Source organism: Anser cygnoides, chromosome 2, assembly GCF_040182565.1.
Source record: "Anser cygnoides isolate HZ-2024a breed goose chromosome 2, Taihu_goose_T2T_genome, whole genome shotgun sequence".
Classification (NCBI taxonomy): domain Eukaryota; kingdom Metazoa; phylum Chordata; class Aves; order Anseriformes; family Anatidae; genus Anser; species Anser cygnoides.
Window position 1 is genome coordinate 100,073,590 of NC_089874.1, and position 26,380 is coordinate 100,099,969.

At 43.6% G+C, this 26,380-nt stretch overlaps 1 protein-coding gene across 5 annotated transcripts in view; it reads right to left on the reverse strand.

Annotated features, from left to right (window-relative positions):
* The window catches only part of CARMIL1 (capping protein regulator and myosin 1 linker 1), a 186,694-nt gene extending 160,778 nt beyond the window's left edge, over nucleotides 1-25,916 (reverse strand). For all 5 annotated transcript variants that reach the window (XM_066992704.1, XM_066992702.1, XM_066992706.1 and 2 more), the window contains exons 1-2: nucleotides 25,787-25,916; nucleotides 22,076-22,173 (exon numbers count right to left, since the gene is read on the reverse strand). In XM_066992704.1, coding sequence (XP_066848805.1) covers nucleotides 22,076-22,173; nucleotides 25,787-25,826 — 138 coding nt within the window. In that variant the 5' untranslated portion in view covers nucleotides 25,827-25,916. The remainder of the gene's footprint in view (nucleotides 1-22,075; nucleotides 22,174-25,786) is intronic.
* Between the last annotated feature and the right edge of the window lie 464 nt (nucleotides 25,917-26,380).

Genomic DNA, 26,380 nt, shown 5'->3' on the forward strand with positions numbered 1-26,380 from the left:
AATGACCTACCCATGGGGCACCCTTGCTGACCACGTCCATCCACGGGAAGAAGGATCATTGCTCAGGTGCCTCACGTATCCAGAAAGCATCACCCTTGACCCTGCAGACTTTCCAGCACGCTTTGTTGTCACCCTGATCGCCCCAAGCATCGTGTTACCATGTGCATTCATAATCCTCTGGCTTGCTGCACTTTGCAGAGGCTCCCAGTCCCCTCGACTTGCCAGTCGTCTGGCAAATGACCACGGTTGCCCCACTCACTCGAGGACTGTGGCATTCTGGTTGTCACCACCACATCTGCCAAACCTCTTGGACAACAGCAAAGCTTAAAGCCCATTTTTTGGTGTTGATGAAATATAAGCAAGAAATGTCGTATACAAGGAAAAAATGCTCTGGATTCCAGACATTTCTGAGTTTTTGCAATGTTAGGATTTTTCAATAGTTAGTCATTAAACTTCTCTCTTTTTTTATATCCCAAACTAAACACATCACCACAAACACATCACATTTTATTATTATTTCCACTCAAACAGCACATACAAACCCCTTCAGGGCTCAGAGTACACTGTCCTGCTTGAAAATCAGCATCACACCACACAGCTTTCAGCATTTCAGACTGGACACTGCAGTGCAACAAGCAGCAGGAGGTTCAAAAGGAGGGAGAGAATAGTGAAATAAATCCACATGTTTACAGACAGTAACTGCATGAGGAGCCCAGAAAAATAATTAAAGTTCTTGGGGGAAGGGAGAAAGACTAGGAACTCCATTAAATAAGGCATTCAATGGCTATATCATATTTACAATGGATTTTTAGCCTTTCCAGGATATTACATTTAAGCAAACATTCGGTGAATACAAAATAGGATCCCACGGTTAATAAAGTAGACTCACAGCTGGACTTTCAAAAACTGCCAGGATAATGCTAACTCAGAGTGAAGCCAGTCACCAGTTCAGGGGCTGCATTTCGAGAGGCTTGCCCGCTACCAGCACAGAGGCAAGAAATGACTGCATGAGGAAAGACGACGACAAACATAGGCCGTTCCCTGAACCAGCCTACCTGCTCTTGCAAGGTTATCCCCTTACGACTCTTGCTATTCTAGTAAAACTGGGTTTGGGTGATGGATTAGACAACATTTCTCTCTTTTCATCTCTGATTGAGAAGCATTTGCCTCAGCTCTTCTAAAAGCAGTTTGATCCTCGTAGATGATCCTCACGCAACGTCTTGCTTCCTACCCTGAGTCACACTCTGTGGCCAGCCACTCACCTTGTACACAAGAGTCTTAAAATGCCTCCTGTTCTTTATCAATCCAGGTTTTACAAGGCTGTTTCTACAGCATTTCCCAACCATATTTCTTGTCCTCACTACCAACGCGTGAGGCATCATTCCTTTTATCTGGGCTGGGATCCGTACTGCAGTACTCTAGCATTATAATGTGCCTGTACTAGGCCTCTGAACGCGTTTAACTCGTGTGACCAACTTGTTCCTGCTTGCCTCTGAGCTATGGGGAGAGAAAAGCAGTGCTGGACACACTTGAGGGATCACTAGGAGGTGAAAGGGATGTCTAGCAGACTCCACAAAACATCTGCTAACTACACGGCCACAGGCCACAGAAGGCTTCCCCGTCCACCATTACAGGCTTCAGCAGAAGACCAGAAGCCACAATTACAACATGCCACGGCAAGATAAATGGAGGGATGAACAGCACAGCCGAGTATCGCACATCCATGGACATCTGCTGCACTAAAGGCATCCTGTGAGCAAGCAGGATACACCACTGGAGGCAAAAGAATTGTTATTCTGCAAGGCAGCGCAGAGCAATTCTTCCGTTTCACAAACATAAAAGCAAAGCACAGAGAGGCGAGTTGAAAAACCATTTTGTTCAACTTGAGTCACCTAAAAGACAGGCATTTAGCCTAGACTGAGTCTAGGTGACCCCTTCAGTCCCTCTATAGACAGAGGGTGATTCACCCCACCTGCCTCAGATTTGTGACTTAGACAGCTCAAATGACACCCTTTGCTTTGAGCCTGCTAAACGTATAGCAGGTTTTACCTTGCCCAAACGACTAGCAAAGAGCTGAGCCGTGGTCTCTTCATCCAGACGGAGATGTAAGCTTACAGTACACACTAAAACACTGCCACAGCAATCTGGGCACAGCACAAAATCCACATGCAATGGCACATCTGCCCAGCACGGCAGCAGGATCGAAAGGCTGACCACTGGACTGGGGAGGTCACCAAGTCACAGAGTAAGAGCAGGCACGGAGGCAAACACCAGCTGTAGCAGCTATGCCAGAAATGTAGCATAGGCAATTGTTTGTGTGGGCCATAGCTGGCATTTTTAACCTGCGGAGTTGTGCCTTGACATTCCTGATCATTCTGAAACAGAAACGATTTTTAAAACAGAAGCATGCCCAGGGAACAGCTGCTCAAGACCCCTATGCAAAGGGAAGAAAAGAAACACAGGGTCCCTCTTTAGAGCCTGATCCTGACAGGCGGTGCAGAACTCCCCCAGCTTGGGCTCACGCTTCCACTCCTCAACATGAAATGCAGGCACCCAGGTCTTGTTGAGACAGGGGTCTAACATAAACGTGGTGCCAAGCAATTGTTTTACTTGGCTCGGCAACCTCCTGGTTTAAAAACCTCCCATTCCCTACATCCTCCTTTTTAATTGCAAATTGTGCAATGGTTTATTTGCGCATTCTTCATACACACAGAAAAGCCTCTGCCAAAGCAAGTATTTCCAAAAAAAGCAGCTGGGTTAACTGAGGCAGACTGAAAGATCTTTTAGAAATGAGGCTCATTAGGTACTTCACACTAGCGCAGTGTAAGCCGTTCATTCAAAACTCAGTACACAGACTTCCATTACTAGCTGAAATAAAAGATCCAAGAGATGTGGAAGGGGCGAGAGGAAACACATTTGAACATTTCAATCTGTTTTTTTCCTTCTTGGCACCATGAAGCCCACTAGTTCCAGCTTGCAAGAGCTATTCCACCACGTTCTGATTTCCTACCTGGCTTTAGTCTACACGAACAGGTCAGACTGCCCTGCAGGAGTCTTGGTTTAGTCAGCTCGCTCACTGTCCGTCCCTCCTCTCATCATGAAATCCCACTCAGGAAAGCTGAGCAGGCCACAGGAACGGGCAGCTACTCCAGCTGGAAAGCCTTTTCCCCCTGCCCTCCTCTGATTTCCAATGAAAGATGAAAGCCCACCACAAGCAGCCAGGTCTCTTGCACAGGGCTAGAAATAACAAAAAGGAACTTCCAGGGTAAGGAGAGGGTTCACACTTACACTTCTGTGGTTTTATTCTTTAGAAAACATCCACAGGTTGTTGCTTCTCTCTCTCTCTTGTGGGGGGATTACAAAAAGATTAGCGCTTTTCATTTTTTAAACAGGTAAGTGAAAACCTGCAAAAGCCGAGTGTGGCTTGACATTAGGTCACTCATTATTCAGTCGAAAAAATATCCACCTCAGCACCAATACCACATGCTTTTTCCCCTCAATAAAGCACCCTGTCAATTTTGAATCTGAGTGCAATGCCTTGCTAGAAGGGATGGTGTATTCAGAAATTGCAGTTAAGCAGATGAAGGAAAGTGCAAAGGGAATAGTTCTTTACACAAAGAAACATGACCATTGCATCAACTTTTCAGGGGATCAATGGATTCCCCAACAGAGGAGAATAAATCAAGTGAAGCAGTTGCTTCACTATATTACACAGAAAAGATAGAACTGTCAGAGAGCCCAGGGAATTTGGTTTAGCCACTCATCAGCTGCTCAGCAGAACAACTTTGAGAGCATACAATTTCCCAAAGTTAGTAGCAAACAACTTTCCAAATACATTTTTAAACACTAATGACCTTTTAAATTGAAACTTCTAGGGATGGAATTATACTACATGTTCTTCCATATACAGGAAAAGTTTCCAGACTGAGTAAAACTTTAATCCTGCTCAGTACTCAACAAGTCATAACTGAACAATCTCTTCTTACACAATCACACATGAGATTCAAGGTCAGTCAGGTTATTGAATACGCACACAGACAACTGAGATGTGCAAAGAAATTAAAGCCTTCAGCACTGATGACCATCCAATATAGCCCTTCTCTACCCTCACCTGGTGGCAAAGCCCTATCTATGCACATAAATATCGTCTTTTCTTTCTACTGAATTACACCACATGAAGTTGGTAGTCTCCATCGTAGACCTCTTCCATTTCAGGAATCAATCCCAAAACTACACTGGGGCTAAGAAGTTAGAAAACATGCAATTTCTCCAACAACAATTTTAGTAGCTCATATTCACTGCTTAACTATGAGGGAGCAACGTCTGCTTCTTCAGAAGCTGCAGTGTTGCTTTCCTGCTGCCTTTCTAGGCAATGATACTCTTTTCCCTCTCTGATCAGTCAAGACCAGATAAATACTCGGGGATGATTCCCAAATCCTAAAACATCGTCCTAAAGTCTGCTTCAAACCCCTAGTTCTTCCCAGCTCAGTGCAACCAGATGCTAAGGTCACCAGTCACTACGTTCAGGATTTTTACTTGCAAGGATCTGAGCCAGCCCACAGACTCAGGTTTTTCTAATAAAGGATTATTTACTGTTAGTTTAACAAGAACAGCGACACTTGCATATTCTCAAGGTCACTTGAAAAACTAGCAGACCTGTAGTGCTATAAATATTTTTTCTTGTCCTTGCATACTGTTTGTTTATTAAAACCTGTTAAATGCTTGTGCCACGCAATATGTTTTTTTCCCTACTTAATAACAATAAATCTGCATGGAGTTTCACTTCAGGGAAGACTTTTACATCTCAGTTGCAGGCGATATTCCCTAGAGCCAGACGCTCTGAGACAATTCATTTCTGGTTGTTTTTTTTTTGAAAAACAAGCATATTGCAAAATATGAAGTTTGATACCATGTGCAAGCAAATCATACAGATCTGATAAGAAATATTAGCATTTTGAAAACAGAGGAAAATCCTACATTAGCGTAAGAGAGAAAATTAGTTAACTATAGACTGTTATTTATTTGTCCCAGTCAGTGGGTACATCTGCCTTGAGCACCCCAGGATATCACAGCTCATCAGGACAGTGCACAGACACTTGAAGCTTCCCTGCAAAGAGAGAACACAGAGCTTATCACATGGGCTTCACTGGGGAAGCACAGACTGGGAAGTACTGAGCTACACCACAATCACCTACGTGATGAGAGCACAGACTTAGTGTTGAAAGAGGAGTATTTAAAAAAAGAGTTGGCTTGTCAAGCTCAACTCAAACAGCATTTTTGCTTGATATGTGTTTTCCCAGCTGCACAGTAAGAGTCTTTCCAAAAGAGTCTGCCTTCTTATGAAAATAAACAGCTGCTGAAAGTTCCCAGTATCTCCTATGTCTCTAGGACTGAAGATCTTATCCCCTTGTCATTGAACCACCCCCCTCACTCCATCCACCTAATCATGTTTAAAATCTGTTATGGAAAAAAAGCCAGCAACCACAAAATAATATATTTTTTTGTTTGTTTGGGAATGTAGAGAAAGACCCAAGGTATACACCCAGCATGGATGGGTATAAGAGGATTTATGTGATGGCTACAGTAAACTGACAGCGCCATTTGATTATTGGATGCTGCTGGCTAGAAATTTTCGTAAATATATATATTTGTAGATATATACATCTTCACATAAGTATTTAATGCTATTAAATAATCTTACTTATCATCCATTCCTTTATCAATATACTCCTCAGAGCTTATGTTCAGGCATTTTTATTACCATTAAATCCAAAGAAATGAGTGCACCAGCAGACATGACTGCCAATATGACCTGAGGTAACAGATTATCCTTCTGGCTTTCTGTCACTAGAAACAGACATTATAAATGACTGCATGACAGGTCCTGGCTTCCTAAATCTTCACCCATAAACACAACTGCTAAAACGCAGTATAACTCAAGAGTTAATGCCATCCTCATGTACTCTGACATAACAGCATCAGAAGCACAAAAATAGAAAAAAGGTTGGGTGTTTTTTTCAAGTTTCAATTTGTTCACGATCATTTCCCACCATGTGGAAAAAAAAAAAAAAAAAAAGCAGAGAGAACAGAAGAAAAGCAGCAAAAATCTCAGCAAAGGCTCATTTTTAGAGAACAAGGCTAAGCCAACAACCACACACCATTCTCAGCAAGTATCAACAGCCATACAGGCTGGTATTCTCACACAAGCCCACACTCCTTCCACAAATCTTTGAGAAACAGCATTCACTGAAAAAGTACTGGCAGAAACGACAGTGGGGCTTTGCCCATATGAGCCTTCACAGGAGACGAACGCTAATATTCACACCAGAAATGCTTCCAGCATCAAGTTTGGGTGTGGAAACGAAGTTCAGACAATTATCCAATAAGTCACAGTCAGGCATCTGAACAGTGGGTTCTGCACATATGTCTGAGATTTCCAAGGAAGAGGTGTTAAATCCACCTGAAAAACAAACACCGTGGCATTTTTGTAAACACATAACCAGCTGGAGGAAGTAAGGCTACACGTCTATCCAATCCTTTATCCGATGCAGATGGCACGCACGGTTCCAGTTAGAGCTCCCAAACCTTGCATGGCTTTTGCAGCACTAAAACAAAAAGGAAAATTTGATCCTATCCCTTGGAAACAAGGCTTTCCAGTAGAACTAGCAAAGAGAAAAGAGCCTGCACCCGATAATTGTGCTTAAGGCACTGAACCAGTATTCCTTAGTAGACAAAGGTGATGGTAGATCTGATGCCTACCAAAAGCCAGGGTCCTTAGCCACACACTTCCCCAGGAATCCCACAACACTTCTCTAAGGAGACAGTATGGCCCAGAAGGAATCATCCAACATCTTCAACACCGGGTGGGGGACCAGAAGTTTACCACTCAGGAGAAGAAACCTTTTTCTGGTGTCCAGCATGGTTTATAGCATTTTGGGGAGACTTGCACGCTAGCACACCACCTGCCAGGCTCATGGCCTATCCTGTGGCTATTTCATCAGCTCTTTCATCAGGACTCAGCCAGGTAAGAGTGATGCCATGGCACAGCAAAGATGAACACAGTGGAGACTGGATAAAACCCATGTTCGAGGCATGCGGAGACTTCATTCCTCAGACTTCTTTACTAATAAGGGCCACAAAAACATTTAGCATGTAGCCCAATCAAGCTCATCAAAGCCACTTGAGCTCCATCACCTTCTTTTCAGCTTCTGTTAGCCCAATTAGAGAGACACTAGTTGACCCCTACTCTGAAAAAAAGGAAAGTATGCCTCTCCATCCTGGCTGTGTGGAGAAGGACAAGGTTCACAGCTACAGTCTGTCGAGTACAGAAAACAAGAGGGAGACTGGCTCGACAGTGAGTAATTCCTCTGGCCTTGATCTCCCTTTCCTTGGCCTTTTTTTTTTTTTTTTTGAAATATTCTCCAGACAGCCTCCCATCTGCTTCTTTGCTCTTTTCTGGGGGACGAGTCAGCTCTTCCACTGCTAGATATTCCGACAGCAAAACTGCTGTCTCAGGTCACTGCTGGTGTTATATCCAACTGCATGGGAAGTCCTGAGGCTACCTCTCCTGACCCGAGAGAAGAATCTTACAAAAAGGTCTCAAATGGGATATTTTAAAGGCAAATACAAACATGCATGTGAAGACTGAGCTCAGTTTACCACAGCTATATTTTCCAAGAAAAATCAGCACCAAATAGTCTATATTTAGAAAGGTATCTTCTCATAGATTAATGATTAACCCTGTTCTTCCCCCTTTAGATCAAAAGCTGGTGCCCTGGATTAGCATCAGGTATGGTTATTGCTCCCACTGATGAACACTGGAATGTTCATCTAAGAAAGAACAAATAAAAAGACGCTGTATAATGCAAGAAAAATGAGTCACAACATGCTCAATAAAAACAGAAAGACAAGCCAGAGCTTACACAAGGTAGAGTTTAGGAAGGAAATACAAAGCCTCCGTTTGTTTGTTGGTCTCAATCACAGAGGTTAATGTAAATCAAAAAACTGTAACACTGGATGTCCAAACCGAGTACTTCAAAATTAAAATTTCAGAAAGCTCAGACCTTTGTAGCTCATGTCAGTAAAGCATGCCCTTTAGTTATATGCAGTGCTAACTTAATGGGGATTGCATACAAGCTACCTTAATACAGAAGTACATATACCAACACATACTACATAGTATGAACGCTCATTTATCATATAGAACCAATACATTATCAGACCTCTAGAAACATTTTCAAACATGAGGTATTCGTGTTCCTGTGCTTAACAGAAATCTGGAAAAATCCAGGACTTCATTTTTACGTGAATCCACCGCTTAAAGGATGGGGCAGAGTGACTCTCCCAGCCTTTTAAGTAGTCTGCTGTGAAGAGCACTTCAGTGAAAAGTAGCAATACGCAGTATTTGCATTTAAAAAAAATAATAACAACCCTTCCAGACTCTCCGCGGAGGTTCTTGAGTTCAGCCAGAGTGAAAGGGATTTTATAGCACTTGTCAAGCAGAAAGCATGTGTTCAATAATGAATAAACGAAGCAGATAGAGCCACAAGAAGTCAGCAGCGCAGAAGGTGAGCCAGGCTACGGGATTTCACAGCATGTGGCGACAGGGGGCTGTGCTCTGGCTGAAACAAATGGGCAATCCAGAACCTGCTGACACACTCGCTGTCTATGGAAACCACACGTGTAGCAACCGAACGTCATCTTCATGCAAGAGGCAACATGCCGGGCTCAGAATATTTTATTGTATTGCCTCTTATTTCAGTTACTCTATTGATCTGAAAATAAAATAAGGGTGTAACAATCTTTGAAATGTGCATAATCTTTGTGTGTTTGTTGGCTAACATATAATAAACTGGCTCTTTAAGACACCGTCCAATCTAAAACACCAGTATGCATAACATTATGTGCATTGGTATATCTTCACGGGAGGGGTGGTTATTAAGCACACTTAGAAGCTCAACATTAATTTTACGCATGAACTCTGCCTACAGGAGGGGAAAAACATCAATATCCCCATTTCAGATGTTTGAAAGCAACCTTGCCACACAGTGATAGACTGATAACAGCAAACCGTTAGGTATTTTTACCTCCGTGTAATGCTAAAATCAGCTCAGGACAGATTTTCCATTACATGGGATTTAAAAAAAATAAATAAAAAAATAGAAAAGGAGTATATTCTTACACTAGCAGCTTAATGCTACTGCCAGAAGCTACTGTAACCCAGATACTAAATTTCCTCCTGTCAATGCAGCCACAGTGCCCTAAGCATTAACCTAATGCCGAGTCCAACTGGCTTGGCTCCACCATGCACCAACAGATCCACTAATCCTCCGGCTGCGCACAAAACCCTGAACAGAGCAATCCGATCCACTCCTCACCCTGCAACTCCGGGCTCCAAACGCCACCTGGGAGTGCTCTAGACTTACACCAGGAGAGATGAGAGCTAAGAAACCAGAAGCGGGTTTTGGGCACACCTTGAGCAGATGCAGTTCACAACCTACGCGAGCAGATGGGTTACTCAGAAACTGCAGAAGTGCGGTGGATCAGCGTTTAATGGATTTCCACTGCCCAAGTTTAAACGATGGCAGGCCAAATTCCACATAACCACATTTATTTTGGGGGGGGGGGGGGGTTGTTCTCTCAGACAAAGCAATGAGATTATCCAAAGGTCAATTATGAAAACCTCTCTGCTTCCCAAGGGAGGGCCATCTGATAGCAATGACTGTAAAGCTGTAAACTTACTCAGTGTCCTTAAAGATACGAGGTGGCAAGAACTGCGCTGTACCAAACAACTCAGATAACTTCCCAAAGATGCATCTAGACCCTATGCATTTTAGGGATTTTCTCATCATACTTTGTTATTTTAATAAATAAAAAATAACAAATTTGTTATTTTGGGGGTGTTCAAGGAAAGGTTGGAGCTGGTGCTTAGGGACATGGTTTAGTGGGAGACGTGGGTAGTAGGGTGATGGTTGGACCAGATGATCTTGGAGGTCTCTTCCAACCTTAATGATTCTGTGATTCAAGACTTAATGCAGAGAGCAGGACCTCAAAGTTAATGCCCAGTTTCAAACACAGTTTTGGGGGAGGGAGGAGCAACACCTGTGCACTGTAGCAGGTCTCTCATGAATTTTGAGTAGTTCTGCAATCCTCTCTCAATTTCCTCTCTTTACCACAATGGTATCCCTATATGAACAAAGGCCATGCAGTTCATCATACTCACAAAAACTTTTATTTCAAAGGTAACTGTGATGCTGTAAATAAATAAAGGTATAGAAATAACAGCTTTTTATCAAAGGATTTCAAATTATTTTACTGAGAACTAAAGCCCTGTGAGAATGGTACGTTATTTAGAACCAGTCCCTTTGCCTGATCCATGGAAAACCTATTTCAAGAGTGCACAAAAACACAAGAACAACTGAGGCGACTTGCTTAATTCCTGCCAGCCTGAAAGTCTGATGTCTGTGCCAGCTCTTCCCCTGTGTTCCAGGAAAAGCTGCTATTACCGCTTCAGAAACAGTGACACAGGGAGGCAGAGAAAGTTATTCCTCTTCTTTTTGCCAGTTCTGTCAGGCTGTATATCCCCTTTTGCACAAACTGAGACTTTTTTTTTCTGTTTCCCAAAAAAAGAAATTACTGATAAAACTTAATAAAATTAAATCAGATGAAGATTATCTGGCAAAACACTTCTGATGTTGGCTCCCCACAGGGTATGCACAATGAAATGGATGGTGAAAAAATGTAGCCCTTCTGACAAAACTCCCTGACTTCAGTTCCTTGGTGCTCTGAAAAAGCAGCACCGCTAGCGAATGCCTCATTCCCATCCAGTCCTGAAGTCAGGCAGCACCGTGCAGATTCGTGCATCTGGCAAGAGAGATGTCTAGCAGCGTTATGGAAGGAATTGTGCAAGCAGAGACACCTCCTCCTTCTGCACGGCCCCATCTCTTCCACCTCCCCTGGGCTCTGGCACACAGACAAGGTTACACAAGGAACGGCTGTGAACTTACGATACGTGGGTTACTCCACAGCAAAGCTTCCTCTGTAGCACATCTCGAGGTATAAGCACGATGGCAGAACTTCTCTCGTTAGGATCTGAGCAACCCTGACACCACACTGCATTTACTCAGCTGGAGAGCTCCAGGTAACTCTGGCTACAGCACCAGGGAAGGCAAGGAAACGAGGTCCTTAATGCTCAGTGTCGAGCACAAATGCACCGACCTCCTTTTAAGCAAGCTCAATGCTGCTTGTGGCAGAAGGGAGAGGCACCATCAGCACCATACAAATCACATCCTGGGGCACAGGGGAAAACTGGAAGGCTGGCAGAGGTGAAAAAGGAGGCAGAGTAGCTGGCTTGCCAGTGTTTCCTTAAATCGTGCATATGTCCTTAAGGCCAGTCTCGATATCAAACAATTGTCTGCAACATTTTCTTTATGGCAAGAATAAAAAGGTCCCCCCAAAAGAAAAGCAACATAATGAATACCCTAAAATAAACAGTGCAAGATAGAAAACAAAGAAAAAAAAAAGACAAAAAACAGAACAACAATAATTTGGGTAAACTTGTTAACCATTCAGGTTGAACAAAGACCTACTAAAATTGCATTAGGGCTACATTTGTGATAAATTAATACCGTACAAAAACCTGCGGGATTTTAATTTCACACAATTTCACGCACATATAAACAACAGCAGATCGATCTAATCATGTTATGGGAAGTACTTAGGATAAAAATTCAGTAAAAGGATAGCGTTACACTGGAAATAGCTCATGAAACTAACTCAATCTTCAGCTGTTGTATTTTGGGCTGTTTTCAAATTTTTTTAACAGGGAAAACTTATTCAAAAGGCTTACAAAAAATATCTACTAAGTTTAATAAATATTTGTCTGCTGATAAAGGTCACAGTTTAACAATGAGAGGTCCAAAAGACAAGGTGTTTTCAGTGTTGGCAATAATCCTGCAGCCACCTAACATCTGATTTGAATATGCAAATGTGAAGAGTTGAGTCCTGTGCATCTTACCATTTTCAACAGTATTCAGAGCAGGCAAAAAAACTGCAGCAGTTTCCAACTGAAACAAAACATATGTCTCTGTTGGCCACTTCTGAAGACTTTTCTTAGCATTTGGCTAAAGACTGAACACCACTCTTCCCCAGATAACCAGCTTTTCCAAGCTGGTTGACGTACCTAGAAGTCTGAGTGGCATTCAGCAGCTCTTGCAGTTTGCCTACATGGTGCAGCCAAGCAAGTAAGTGGCAGAAAAGTGGCCGTGAAATCTTTTGTGAGGGAAATGGTACAGACTGCATAAGGTGCAGTTAAATTCATTGTCAAAAAAAAAAAAATTAGAAAAATGTCTTCCCAAAGCAAAGAGAGAACTATAAAAATTGGGTATCTCAACACTCTACTCACAGAGGAAACCATTTTAAAACTATTTTACAATATTTCAGACTGCTGTGGCACTGTCAGTATTATCTCTGTGACCCCAGCATTATCCCTGTAAGGAAAGGAAACAGAAGTGGGGAAATACACTGCTGGGAAAATGGTGATACTAGTGTAAGTGAAGGGGCAGGCTAAAAAGCAAACATGAGCCCTGAGAGTAATCTACGCATATAAAAGTTTTCAGGGACTTGCTGAAGCAGAGATGGAAGGACAGCAAAGAGGGAGATGGAAAGGGAGCATAAAGATAGCTGTAGTGAATGCATCAAGTGTACACAGCATACAGTGATATGCTTCACAAAATCTGGAGGCATTCCAGCACCTTTGTGAGAGAACAGAAAGCCCTGAGCCCAAACATTCCTTTTCTGATACTTGCAAGGTACAGATGTGAATAGTGATGTAGTCAAAAAAAAAAAACCTATTCTTTATATTTAAAATACATTTTTCATGTTACACATTTTTAAAATAAAAAATAATATAAAATGTGTAATTTAGTTTTGGAGTATGAATAAACTTACCAAGATGTCAGAAATTATTTCTCATCGAAGCATCAGCGCCTTACAAAGTTAGCATGTCCTCAAATATTTACTGGCAACACCTGAAGAAAAGATCTTCAGCTGCAGTTTGCTGCACTACAAATCCAAACGCTGTCCTACCTTCACTGCTCCACACCTAAGCCTCCGCCACCTCTGCATCTGCAGAAGCTCACTGGCTTTAAGACAGTATCATTCTTAAGCACCAGGCTCAAGTGCTTGTTAAGGGATGAGCCTTTGAAAGGTTTCCCCTTTATCAATAGCTCTCTATGAATAGTCTCAGTCTTGCTAATGGCCTCGGAGGCAGAGAGAGAGAAGCCTTTTCATTCAGAGGTCAGCCCTGAACAAACACAGCAGTGCCCTGTCTCCCGATTCAGATAAGGGTCAACAGCCATTCATTTCCCCTAATCAGATCCGAGTAGAAACTTGCTCTGTAGCAACTCTATTACCCCCTGTTTTCCTCCCAGGCCCCAGGAATAAGTAGGTATTGATAGCTGAGCTCAAATCCACAACGTTTCATGAAGCACTACAGAAGCAGTGGATTGGCAAACTGTTACGCACAAGCGTGGGATGCTGTTCAATCAGAGATCTGAGGATGCGTTTAGAGGAAGAGGTACACACCTGAACTGCGTATTTCATGCATATCTGCCTCTGGCATGCTCCTTCCAGGCATTCAGGAGCATGACATGGAAATGGCTTGCTCCAGGTGACCTCAACCTCTTAAGCAGCAGCTCTTAGAGACCTTTCAGCGACCCTAAACACCCTTGCAGGCTCCCTGGTGCTAACCACTGTGCTAAATGCACAAAGGGGAAAAAGTTAAATGCAGTTATTGACCTATCTAAAAAGAAAAGCATAGACACCTCTGGGGAAAACAAAACAAAACAAAACAAAAAACAATGCAGGACAGAACTTCTAAAGAGAAAGCAGGCCCAGGTCCAGCCTTTATGCTGTTTTTTTCCATCCCCGTATGCATACCTTCCTGTCACGCAGGCCTTCTACTACATGCAGGGACACAAATGTCACGTGTCAGCCCAAGGAATAAGCTGCAGAACATCCAGTACAGAGTTTTCAATTTTTTACAAAAGTCGCTATGCAGAGAAGACACCAGGAGAGGTTCACGTTGGAAATTAGGAGACATTTCTTCTCAGAAAGAGCAGTCAGGCATTGGGACGGGTTGCCCAGGGAGGTGGTGGAGTCACCGTCCCTGGGGGTGTTCAAGGAAAGGTTGGACGTGGTGCTTGGGGACATGGTTTAGTGGGTGACAGTGGTAGTAGGGGGATGGTTGGACCAGATGATCTTGGAGGTCTCTTCCAACCTTAATGATTCTGTGATTCTAAGACCCAGAAGTATAACCCATCCAAGGAAGAGCTGTTCCTCACTTGCTTTCGGTTTCCATCCTGCAGGCTGTGACCTTTTATCCTTGTTTTGCACCAACCAGCAGAAACTTGCTTCATTCGCTAACGTTAAAATCCCACCCTGCAGATATGTGGACCTTATTCTGCTACCCTGGCTTCCCAAACCTGAGCAGGCCAATTAATTTTGTTAAGCCTATTTCAGGAGTGCTGGGTTATCAGGCCCTAGCTTTTGTAATTAAATTTTCATAGCAATAGCTTGTCATCTTAACTGTTCGAATTAAGGAACCTATCATTAACCAAAAGATACCACTCACACGTTATGGCAGAGTGGGTGTTATGGAGATAGAGAGCGATTAGAAAGGGCAAAAATCAGCTTGGGGACCGTGGCAGCAATACGGAGCGCATTTAGTAGCAATTATATTTAACAAATAATTTTACATCCTGGGCCCATAATTACTTTACACAGAATTAAATTACCATCACCACGAGGACAAAAAAAAAAAAAAAAAAAAAAAAGCAGAACTGTAGATGATCCAAAGTAAATATTTTAATAATCAGAAAAATTGGTGATGTTCACCAATTCTTCCACCACAACAATGGTTGAAGGGAGAGGCTCAGACCAACAAGAAGTATTTTTCACCACGTGGTACACTAGCTTTTCAATTAGCAGTCTTTCTAGCCTTTTTCAAGTTTACTGCATCCTCCTCCACTCCGCTTAGAGTAAAATGAACCACATTCCATGTGCAAGATGCATTTTTCTTTGAGTAAGTATCTCCAGGCAGACTAAACAAGCCATGAGGTATTTAAAAATACACACACACACCACAGACAAGCTTTTTGCATTTGTATTGGCCCATCTAATAACATACATTCTGTTCCCTTCCAAGGCTTTTCTTTCTTGAAAAAGCAGCCATCAGTAGAGAAGAGTGACAGAGACAAGAAGTTGACCCTAACGCTCATTTTCTATTTTTTCATTTCCAGCTTTTTGGAAATTATGTGTAATATTCACTCTTCTGCCACTTTTATGCACAGATTTCAATGCAAATCCTTGCTTAGAAAGATTCCATTTCATAAATAATGGTGGCAGGGAGTCAGGCACTCTAGAAACAAAAGTACATTAGCAAACCACTTTGGTACATTATATATTCAGTAAAAGAAGCAGAAAGAGTATGATGGTTTAAAAATCACATTGGTTTATTGGATTATGAAAAATTGATAGAAGAAGAGATCCTATGAACCATTCAGAGCCATAGTGGAGTCCTGCTTCCCACCACTCCTATTTTCCTGACAGCTGGTAGAGCTGTGAACTGAAAACCAGAAGCCGCTGAAAGTGAGGCGATCCTTCTTCCAGGACACAGATAAGGGCATGCGCATGCAGGTGAGCACAAAGTACCTGAGACAGAACAAAGGCAGCTGCTTTCTGGGCAGTGGAAGCTGAGTCACCTTTTCTTACCTTTCCCTATATATACCAGTTGTCCAGCATTAAAGACGATGAGTGCAAGCAAGCTGCTCTTCTGATACAGTCGTAACACTATCCTCCCAAAGTGCGTGCTACAGGGAATATAAGAATACTCTATACCCTCAATGTGCAAGAAATCTATGCTTGAACCAGTGTCAAAGAAAGCATACAACTCTAGGCAGAGCTGCACTCAAAAGGACACAGAAGTGCCAGGACTGTAGAAATCCACATTTTCGCTTGGGTAGCCAAAGAAAAAGGACTGTTTCAGTTTGGTCAAAGGCCAATTTAATTAAAAGAGTAGATTGCACCTTACCCTTAAGGCAGACAGACCTGAGGGAAAGGAGCAGAATGTCCAAACACTGCCTCACATTTTATTCGTATTGTTACTATACTAAAAAGCTATACAAGTGTGTCAACACTGATTTAAACACAAGACACACTGTTCCACCTGCAGTGGCTGTTTTCAGTGAGGGAGAGGCTAGAAATAAGGAAGGTGAGGAGGGAGAACAAAATTGGAAACAAACAGAGACTGAGGAGATAAATGCAATTCCCAGCCTCACCAACCCAAAGCAAAAGTCAGCATTCCTCTCCACTTGGTTAATTGCATTTACTGATCAATTTCCGTTCCTACAAGGGGAAACATCTCAAGAAAGATGATTTTAACATTTGCACGCACTATCACAGCATGAGAATGTTACATTTGTAAAACCTCCCAAAGGTTAAAAAGGGACATTGCAGATCAGTGTACAACGTATACGTAGATTTATTTAAAACTTAGACAGAAATGATTATTTTTTCAAATATTTCCTTTTTCAGGACTATGTACAACTGCATTAACGAATGTGTATTTATTAACTGCATTAATAAATAAACTGCATAATAATACAACTGGATTACTAAGTTCACTTTCCAGAGAACTTTACTACTATTATTTCAGTTTTCTGTAGCAATCTTTTGAATTGAAGACAATTCAACTGCTTTTGAAGAAGCCCCTTATAAATTGATTAAAATATATTTTCATGTATTTTTGATTATTCTACCTCATTTTATTTAGATTTTCTGACATAAGGGATGTACCAACACCTACTTCATGTCATCTTCATAAAAACACACTTAAGATATGCCATAACACTCAGTGTTCCAGGCACAGAAGAGGAAACACCATTATTCTTCAAGAATGTCCATATTTAAGATCATTATCACACACCAGCTGTCATGATGTAACATGCGAGATCGCACACATTTTATGTAAAACTAACCTTGGACAACCCTGTAAGCTTCATGCTCTTAGTGATTTAATATGAGTGAATATTTTAAAGGCAATACACCTAGACAGATATAGAATCTCTGTTCAAATAAATTATCATTGATGGATCAAGACAAAAAGATGAGCAATGGGAAACAAACGCCAGAGCTTTTCATCCCAAAATAGTTTTGGCAGTGCAAAACATTACTGCCTCCACGCAGAGATTGCTATCCTTATAGCTTGTACGGGCGGCTGTGCCTGTTCAGCTTTTATCAGCTACTTTAGTAAAGTCAGCCAAGTTGTTCAAGCAGCCACACGGACGGTGCACAAGATGCTCGTAATTGCTCTTTTAAAAGTAAATACAGGTACATCTTTTTAATAGAATTTCACTCTGTACCAGTGACTCTTTAGAAGAAGAACATGAAATCTTAGGTCCTGTGCACACAATAAATATAAACCTATTTGACAGGATTCAACTAGAAATTTTGCTTTAGAAGTCCATGCCAACATATGCCCCAAAGAAAGTGACAAGGGCATACAAATTATTGTCAGTAAATCCATGTTGGGCATACAGAACATTTCAAGGAGAGCCACCTGCCAAGGCAACTGTCATAGTTCCAGAAGTAGCACTGTGATATTTTAACAAGGAGAATGTAAATGACCTGGGGCAGCAGCGTAACTGAGACTCCTCAATGGGATTTCCTAATAAAGTGCTCTTGGTAACTACATCACATCACACTACTCTGACCTTAAGGTTAGGAAAACACTGAAAAAAAGAAGAAAAAAAAAACCACACACAAGCACAACAGATCAGCCATATGGGGAGCATGGTCATTTGCAGTATGTATGAAATGCCAATATTTTCTTCATCTTTAATACCTAAAATAATTTTATTTTGGAAAGGAAAACAGATCTAAAATGAAATTATGCTACAATTGTTCCATTTTATTAATAGTAAAGAAAGAAAAAGTAAAAGGGACCCTGGAATTTTTACCTGCTATGAATCCCTCCTAAAAATGTAAGTATTTTATAATGAGCTGATCAGATGTATTTAACATACTGCCTTTATCTTACAAGTTCAGCTTCTCAATGATTGCTATTAATTACAGTAAATGTGACAGGAACAAACTGCAATGGGACATATCCAGCAAAACACTATACAGATACCTTTGGTTTTGAGGGGGAAAAGAGTAGCACCACGAACAGTAAAATTAAGAAGCCCCATTTCCTACCAGGGTTTGTCTGTGGGTGATAATCCGATAAACACCAAAGCCTCTGGATTAAAAAACAACGCAACACCGAAATTTTTTCTTATGGACAGGGCACTCTGTGAGATCCCTTAGGGTGCCAAAACATGGGGCCCTCAGGGTAAATAAGTGTGAAGTTTCTCTTCTTTTTCTGACTGCTTTTTTCCACAGAACCCACAGCGTTATCATCACAACTTAGACCTCTGCACATCCACCAGCTTTGGTTGAAACCAGCCACGATGCCCAGAAGTTGTCAGTGTGAGGAGAAACACAGTAGCCACTCAACATGAGCCTTAAGCTTTGTTCTCAGAGAAACCATGTTTAAACAAAAGGAAAAAAAAATCCCACAAAACCAAAGCAATCATCAACCTGATTACAAGACGTTATTGATTTTAACCTATAAAGCCTACTTTGCAAGAACCCTATTGACCCAGAAGAAGCGATGGCTGCCCTTGCAACAGTGCTCGGCCTTACACACAGGGCCGCACAGGTTATTTCCTGATCCTCCCTCGGGGCAGCTTTGCTCTACGAGAGCAATATAAAGAAGACTTGTAGAGGGCTGGGGTTTCACCCTAATTGCTTGAAGACTGATCTGAAGCCCATTCAAGGTGGTTGTTGGTTTTTCAAGTCGGTTATTGACTTTTCAGCGTTGGACTCCAGTTTGTGGCCTGCACACCTGTGGCCAGACACAACGCCGCAGATCAGAGTCAGTTAAGCCGCCCGCCATGTTTATTGGTTTGTATCATTATGACTAACTGGAAAAGTAAATAACTGCACATTGAGATTACTGAGGCAGCAAGCTTGTTGTGCAGTGATAAATCTGTCTTACTTCAAAACTCCCAAGTCATAAAATTCCAGACTCTGACACCCAAAGCTGAGATCCCAAATCTACCTTAAGGCATGCATGGACTTCATCCACCAACATCACTGTCTTAACATAGGAACCTCATTTTAAACAACATCAATTTTCTTTTTGCACTTTTCTCTTTAGAGAAATTTCCATCTTACTGATCAGAGGAATTTGCTAGAGTAGAGTGACTTGACTGGATGGTTATAACCATATTCTACAACTTTGCATCTTGAATACACCATGAACAACAGGGCCAGAGGTCAAGTGTTTTTACAGGTACCTGCAAAAAGCAGCAATTTTTAAATAATCTCAAAGTGTCAGTGATTTTGCTGGAGTTTCCTAGGAAGAAAGGATGAGAGATCGCTCAACCTCTATGATCAACCTCTTCTAAAGTCTTGAGTACATTCCAAAACAGTGCTGGGGTTAGCTAGACCAAGAACAACTGGCATTTTCTGCTTAGTAAGTGCTGGACCCAATGCATGCTAACTGATTTGCTTGTAAACACACAGCTACTAATACAATTTAAATCTAAATCTTAAAACAATTAATTGCTACACGTGAACTCCAGAGGCCGTGCTCAGAAGAATATTAACAATTCAGAAGTAAGCTCCCAGGTATCAAGCAGTACTGGCACGAAGGTTGGCCATGGAATCACATTTGAGCCTTGTGGTGCATGCACTTAAGGATATAGTATTTAATCATGGAAGTGCTTTTGCTGCCAACACTTTATTCAGCATTCAGTTTGCATGCTCGGTCAAGGCACAGCATTCAGTAGTCACTTTTACCTGCTGAATAACGCAGGCCATATGCATTATTTGCTGAGTACTGCTAAATCCTAGGTTGGATTACAAATCTCTTAACTTTGTTAGGTGCTTTCCAGTGGTGTTTAGCATTAAGCACCCACATATTTTTGAATTAAGGTTATTTATTTTAAGAAACTTTTGAGGAGAGGAGGGTCTATCTCCTCTGTGTCACAGGCAAGGAATGACAGTCTGTAGACACAGTAAGGCCTAAAAGTCTCCACTAATTTGAGGTACCCAACTTAAGGTGTCACTGGTGTCATTTTTTCAGAGTGCTCCGCATCTCAGAGAACTCTGTTCTCAAAAGAAACCATGGCCTCTACTGGCCTCAGCCACTACAGAGAACACTCAGCACTTCTGCAAAGAAAATCACATAAAATAAAGATGCACGCATGCAGTCAAAGAAACACTGTAAAAAAAATAAAAATTACATCAGTGATTTGTATAGCTTCACACAGGGACTCTGTAGCAGAAGAAAACATGAAATCCAACCCCAGCAGTCAACCGTCAATTTCCCTAACCATGAAAGCACTCTCTTTTTCCTTGCAACACAAGTCTTCTGCATGGTTATATCAACGAACAAATGGTTCTACTGGACAACAACCCCCTTCATATTCTCGAAAGACTTATCCTGTACACTGGAGGCAGCATGCAAGCACACAAGAACCGCTCAAAAAACTTGTGAACCCCTTAAAGAGGTTTCTTCCCTTTCAGTACCTTTCCAGCCGTCAAAGGTTAAAGTCTGCCACCTGAGAGCTTAGGAGATGACTGAGAAAAATGATCTGAGTCGTCACTTTTAGGCATTTTACTGCTGAGCAGTACATCCCTCAGAAGCTTCACTGTGGATTCAGAGCTTGACATTCTTTTGGTCCCATCAGATTGGAACAGTACTACAGTATTTCCACAGTGTATTTCTCTATTGATATCAGTAATGATTCGGGATAAGCCAAAAGTCAATCAAGTGTTACTGCTTCAGTGAAACTGTCAGCCTTCCCTCTACACGTGGTTTTCAAATAAATAGAGATGATCAATCAACATTCAAATGCTCGACCTATTTCCAGTACAGAAATAAACTGTTAACCCAGGAGCTATAAATAAAACAGGTAGATATTACGCAGAAAATGTTTCAAATTCCATAAGTAGCTGCTGTCATGGAAAGATAGACCATTATCTACAGTCTTACTGCCCTAGGATAAGCAACATGCACTTTTTGAAGATAATTCAGAACTGATTAATCAGTTGTGCGTTTTAACAAGAAAACAGCATATTGACATGGGGAAGGTACCTAAAATATCAAACAAAGTCTTGGCGATGAAACTTTCAAACGTACAATAGCATTCTTATTGATACAAAGCACCAAATTTCAAACATCTTGCAAAATATTATAGCAGCATTGTAGTTATTTGCATTTGTTATTCTCCTGATAGAGAAGTATCAAAGGAAAGAAGAAATGAAGTTCCATCTATTTTTGCATACCCAAGTATTCAAGACAGTATGCACGCATACCAGCTCATTACTGCAGCTCTCGTCTTATCAAAAGAGGCCAGCAAAACTATTCTTGAGAAAACAGGAAAGCATACTTCAGTGAGATTAATTTGACACTTTCCCCCACTACAGTTTCAGGAATGACAATGGAAGATCCCACACAGTAAGCATTTCTTTTAAAACGCAGATAATGACTCAGAGAATACTAAAAAGTACAAATAGTCATTTGAGTTTAAAAAGCACAACAGCTTTACAATTATTCTTCACCATGTAACAGCTTCAAGAGATTCTCAAAAGATAAATAATTCTACGTGCTTCATTTTGCATTTCTTGTCCACTCAAAATTCCTATTGATGTAGACAGGAAACCTCACCAGCAAAGGCAGCAAATTATTGTAGAACAGGTTCTAATAATAACTAGTCTTAGCATCAATCCACAACACCATACCCTAAACCCTGAAGAATAACTCAGTGATCAACATGTGTGCATACACGTGCATACCACAAACCAACTTGCTATGCAGGCTAGCAAGAAAGTAAGAAAGTAAGTGGTATGCGAAACTTATGGTACAACGAAAGTTCAAAGAATCTTTCAAGAGGAGAATTGATGCCTTCTGAATAGATATTGGCTTTTCCTCCACAAATTGAATCACTCAGTCTACTGTACTCACCAATATTTTGTTCTCCACTTTATCTCCCTTTGTTTCCAGCTTTACCTTCTTCTTGACCGAAATTTTGATTTTCCTCCCAATAACATCCCTGACACTTTCTGAAATAAAAGAAAACACCTTGATTAAATACTTTTAGTGTCAACATGAGAAGGAAACACCATAGTCCTGTTTTCAGGAAGACTCACAGCTACGCTGCTCAACTGCTTGCACTCACAGAAGTCTCATGCACGCATAACAGTACTAAACACCAACGAACACAACTTTTGTAAGAAGTACACCATCCACACAATAATTTACTTCTGTTACGGTGGGGTTAGAGTTTTCATATGCCAGCATTCTAAACATAATCTTATATTTCTTTCCAGTGCTAGTTACACATCAAAAGCATTCTCAAGACAAGCCCCAGCACCGCTTAGCTCTGCTCAAGGAAGAGAGCGAATTCCTCACTTGCTATTATTCGTACCTGAAAAGCTTACTAAAGCCAATTAACTCCTTGTACTGCAAAGACGCTCACCTTTTATTGTTACTGGGAGAAGGGGGATGATGGATAAACCTAGAGTTTACACATTTTGTACTTGCACATTCAAGATGCAAAGCCAACCGCTCAGACTTCAAGACACTAACACCTGACAGCTATGCAGCGGATGCTGTGGAAGGCAGTGCTGGTCTCAGCCCAAGTCACTGTAGGCACCTCACAGTGCCAAAGTTGCATTAATTGCCATAATTTTTTTTCTATGTACAGGCATACACACACACAGACAGTCTCTGCCAAGCACCAAGTGAACCAGCCTTTTCCCTAAAGGCTTGAACCCTGTCCTGAAGGGAACGTATACACATGGAATCGTGTCAGAAAGCTTATACAACTGATGTAAGCGGTAGATAAACAGAGGAACTCATCTGGATGAGCCAATTTGGCACCTTCCGCACATTTTGCTCCCCAGCCCTCCCAGACAAGGGCTGAGGAAGAAATCTTTTAAACACATTAACCTATTTCCCGCACCACTACTGGAACCTTTAAATGGCAAGTCTCCACCCTCCCCAGACGCACACACTTCGCCCTTGTGCAGACTAAAGTTTAAAGGCTAAAACCGAAGATAATAGGCTCTTCGTAAGGCTTTTAATTACAGAATACTACTTTTTCCACACAATTTTCATCTGTTCGCCTGAACGCGTTCGTTCAGGCAACGCATCATTTCTCCAGCCTAGGAGCTCTGCCTGCAAGGCAGAAGGGCGCGCGGGTCACAAATACGCCCGGTCAGTGCGACTCTCCGCCAGAAAGCGTTCCTTCTGCAAAATCGGAATTTTTTTTTTATTTTTTTTTTTCCCCAGGAATTTCAATTTTCCTCTCAGGAAACAAAAGCTCCTGGGCAGCAGCGAGCGAGCCCGGCGAAGGCCGCCCCGAGCGGTGGCAGCCCTGTGGCAGGCTGCCAGCGCGCCCGGCTCCCAGGGCAACTGCTTGGTAGGGAGCCAGGCAGCCAGCTCCCCGAGCAGCCAGGTAAGCAGGGCCCGGGGGAAAGTCCAGCCCCGTCCTCCCTCCCGAGGCGAGCTGTTTTTCCAAGGCTTCCTCTTGCACGAATAACGCCCGGTCCTGCTCTGTCAGCCCCTGGGTGGGAGCTGAGGAGCAAGCTGACCACACAGCCCTTTTCATAAAGGAAAGCCCGCTCTCCTCACGGAAGGAAAGGTGCTGCAGCGGTCACTGCTCCTGTACCTCCGCCCCCAGCCTCTGCCTTTTGGTTTCTCCTCTCTGGCAAGCAGGGGATTTCCTCCTCCGGGGAGCAAGTCCCGCTTCCCTCACCGTGGCACCACAGGTGCCACGCAGCAGCGATGAAAAGGACCGCAGGTCGGCAGCCCTGGCGTGGCTGGGGAGAGGCCTGGGACCTGTGGCTCGGCCAGGCACCAGGACGCCAGCTCGCTCTATGGCTGCACCTGCCTGGAAGGGCTGGGGACGTTTCTGTACAAAATTAAGATTTCAGCTTCACGGGTTTCTCCCGTGTGACTGAGGGCTCCTCCGCACACACTGGCGGCAGATAGACTTGCAAAGTAGTTTGTCAGATTAAGGAGCACAAAGTTATGGCTCTAATTTTCACGTACTCATTTTTAATACCTGTGGCTATGAGTGCCTACATTCAAACACCAGCACCTTTGGGGTGCAGATCCAGGTAAGCCAACATTAATATAGGGATTTTTTTTTATTTTTTTTATTTTTTTAAGACTACAAACCTCCTGACCTAGCAAAGGTCATGCAGGAAGTGAGTAACAACAAAAACCTGCAGTTCTGCCATTCTCACTCCCGGTTTAATCTCCACGCTGTAATCACTACGGTTTGAGGCACATCCTTCCGTCCTGTTCCCAAAGCATAGGGTTATTCCAAAAAGTCTGTTTATCAGGTTACATTTTAACATGCAGATGCCAAAACGCTGGGAGAAATCAAACCAACCCACTTGAACGGGCCCACAAGCCCCCAGAGGGCTCTGACAGAGTGCGGTGGGTGGGCACAGGGCGCCAGGATTGGGGTGGGGGGGAGGCATTTCTTAAAATTGTCCAAAGCCACCAGAGGATGGGATGCGTTGGGATGTTCAGCTTTGCCTTTCTCCTTAACATGCACTACACCCCACCTACGGTATAGTAGGGTACAGTGCAGATGCACAACACTTACTATCGTGTATTAGTATCTCAAATGTATTAAAAAGAAGAAAAAAATCAGCTTTGACCATAGCTCATCACTTCTCAGTAGCCAGGCTATACGCTAACGCTAGTAACCCCCATGGTTTACATGTTGAAAGAGCACAAAATAAAGCATTTTTTTTCTATATAGAGGAAAAAAAAATCTGTGACAAATGCAACTTGCCATCCAGATTTTTTCCGATATTTTATAAACATTAAAACTAATTCCCAGCAAAAGCACTGCCTGAAGCAATCAAAGGCAAAGCAACAGTGTAAATGAACTAGGTGATGTTTGTAAGAACTGTATTCAGTGCAACATGTACCTGGCTGCATGACAAACCTGTTTCCATCTGTCACTAAGGCAATACTTTAAATTAATTCCAGCGTAGGTGAGAGCTTCGTATTGCCCTTCAACAGGCAACCCGGTATCTAAAAGCAGAGGACGCCCGGCCTGAGCAGGGCAGCTGGATCCTAAAGCATCAGACCTGTTATCCCCAAATGACACCGGTTGCCAGCAGCCCGTACCACCGTTTACTGAAAGCTCCCAAGCAGCGATGACAGCATTTTCAGGAGGTCCTCGCCATCAGCCAGCGTTGCTTAAGCGGAGACCGTGGAACATGGGGGGGGGGGGGGGGGGGGGCAGGGGGGGTCACCGCACGCAGCCATGAAACTTTAATTACAAATAGCCTCTCAGACGTGCGCACACACGAAAAAAAAAAAGAGTTTTAAACAAGCCCAGTGGGGTGGGAGGGGGGAAAAAAAAAAAACACATCATGTAAACTCCCCCAGGGCGCAGCTCGGAGCCTCGGCCCCGGCTGACAGCAGGGCTGCTGCCGGCCCTTCCCCACGCGTGTCCGTGCCCCGGGGGCACCCCAAGACCCCCAATACCCTGCACCCCCGCTGCAGAGCGCCCCCGGAGCCCCCCACGGCGCGGGTCCCCGCAGGCAGCAGCGGGGCCTCGCCCCCCGGCCCTCCCGTCCCCCGGGGAGCCCGCAGCCCCCCCCGAGCCCCCCCGGTGCCCCCCGCCCGGCAGGCCCCGGCCCTCACCTATCAGCTCCCGGGGGAGCTCGGAGCTCTCCTCGGCCATGCCGGGCGGCGGGGCTGCTTCAGCGGCTGGCCGCCCCTCCGCAGGGCCGGGCGAGCATGCGAGCCGCGGGGCGGGGGAGGAGGAGGAGGAGGAGGAGGAGGAGGAAGGGGGGGGGGGGGGCCGGCCCCGCGCCGGGGTGCCGTGCGAGGGCGGAGGGAAAAGGGGGGGGGGGGGGGATGTTCAGAGATCGGCCGGGAGGGGCATTTCCCGGGGAGGAAGCCAGCCCCGAGGCTGGCAGGCAGGGAGGGAGGGAAGGAGGGAGGAGAAGGAGGGAGCCGGGCGGGGGCTGCCCGCCCTCCTTCCCCCTCGCCGCCGCCGCGGCAGGCAGGGAGATGGAGAAGGAGGGAGGGATGGATGGAGGGAGGGAGGGTGCCCTCCCCCGGCCTCCGCACCTCCCAAGAGGGGAGCCGTGGCGCCCACGGCCGGCAGGGCAGGGGAAGGCAGGGAAATGCAGCCCCCCCCAGCCCCCCTGGGTGAGGGGAGGGCGGCCACGGGGGCCACCTGCCGGCCGCCGCCGCTCCCACCCGCATCCACGGCCCCCGGGGAGAGCGGCC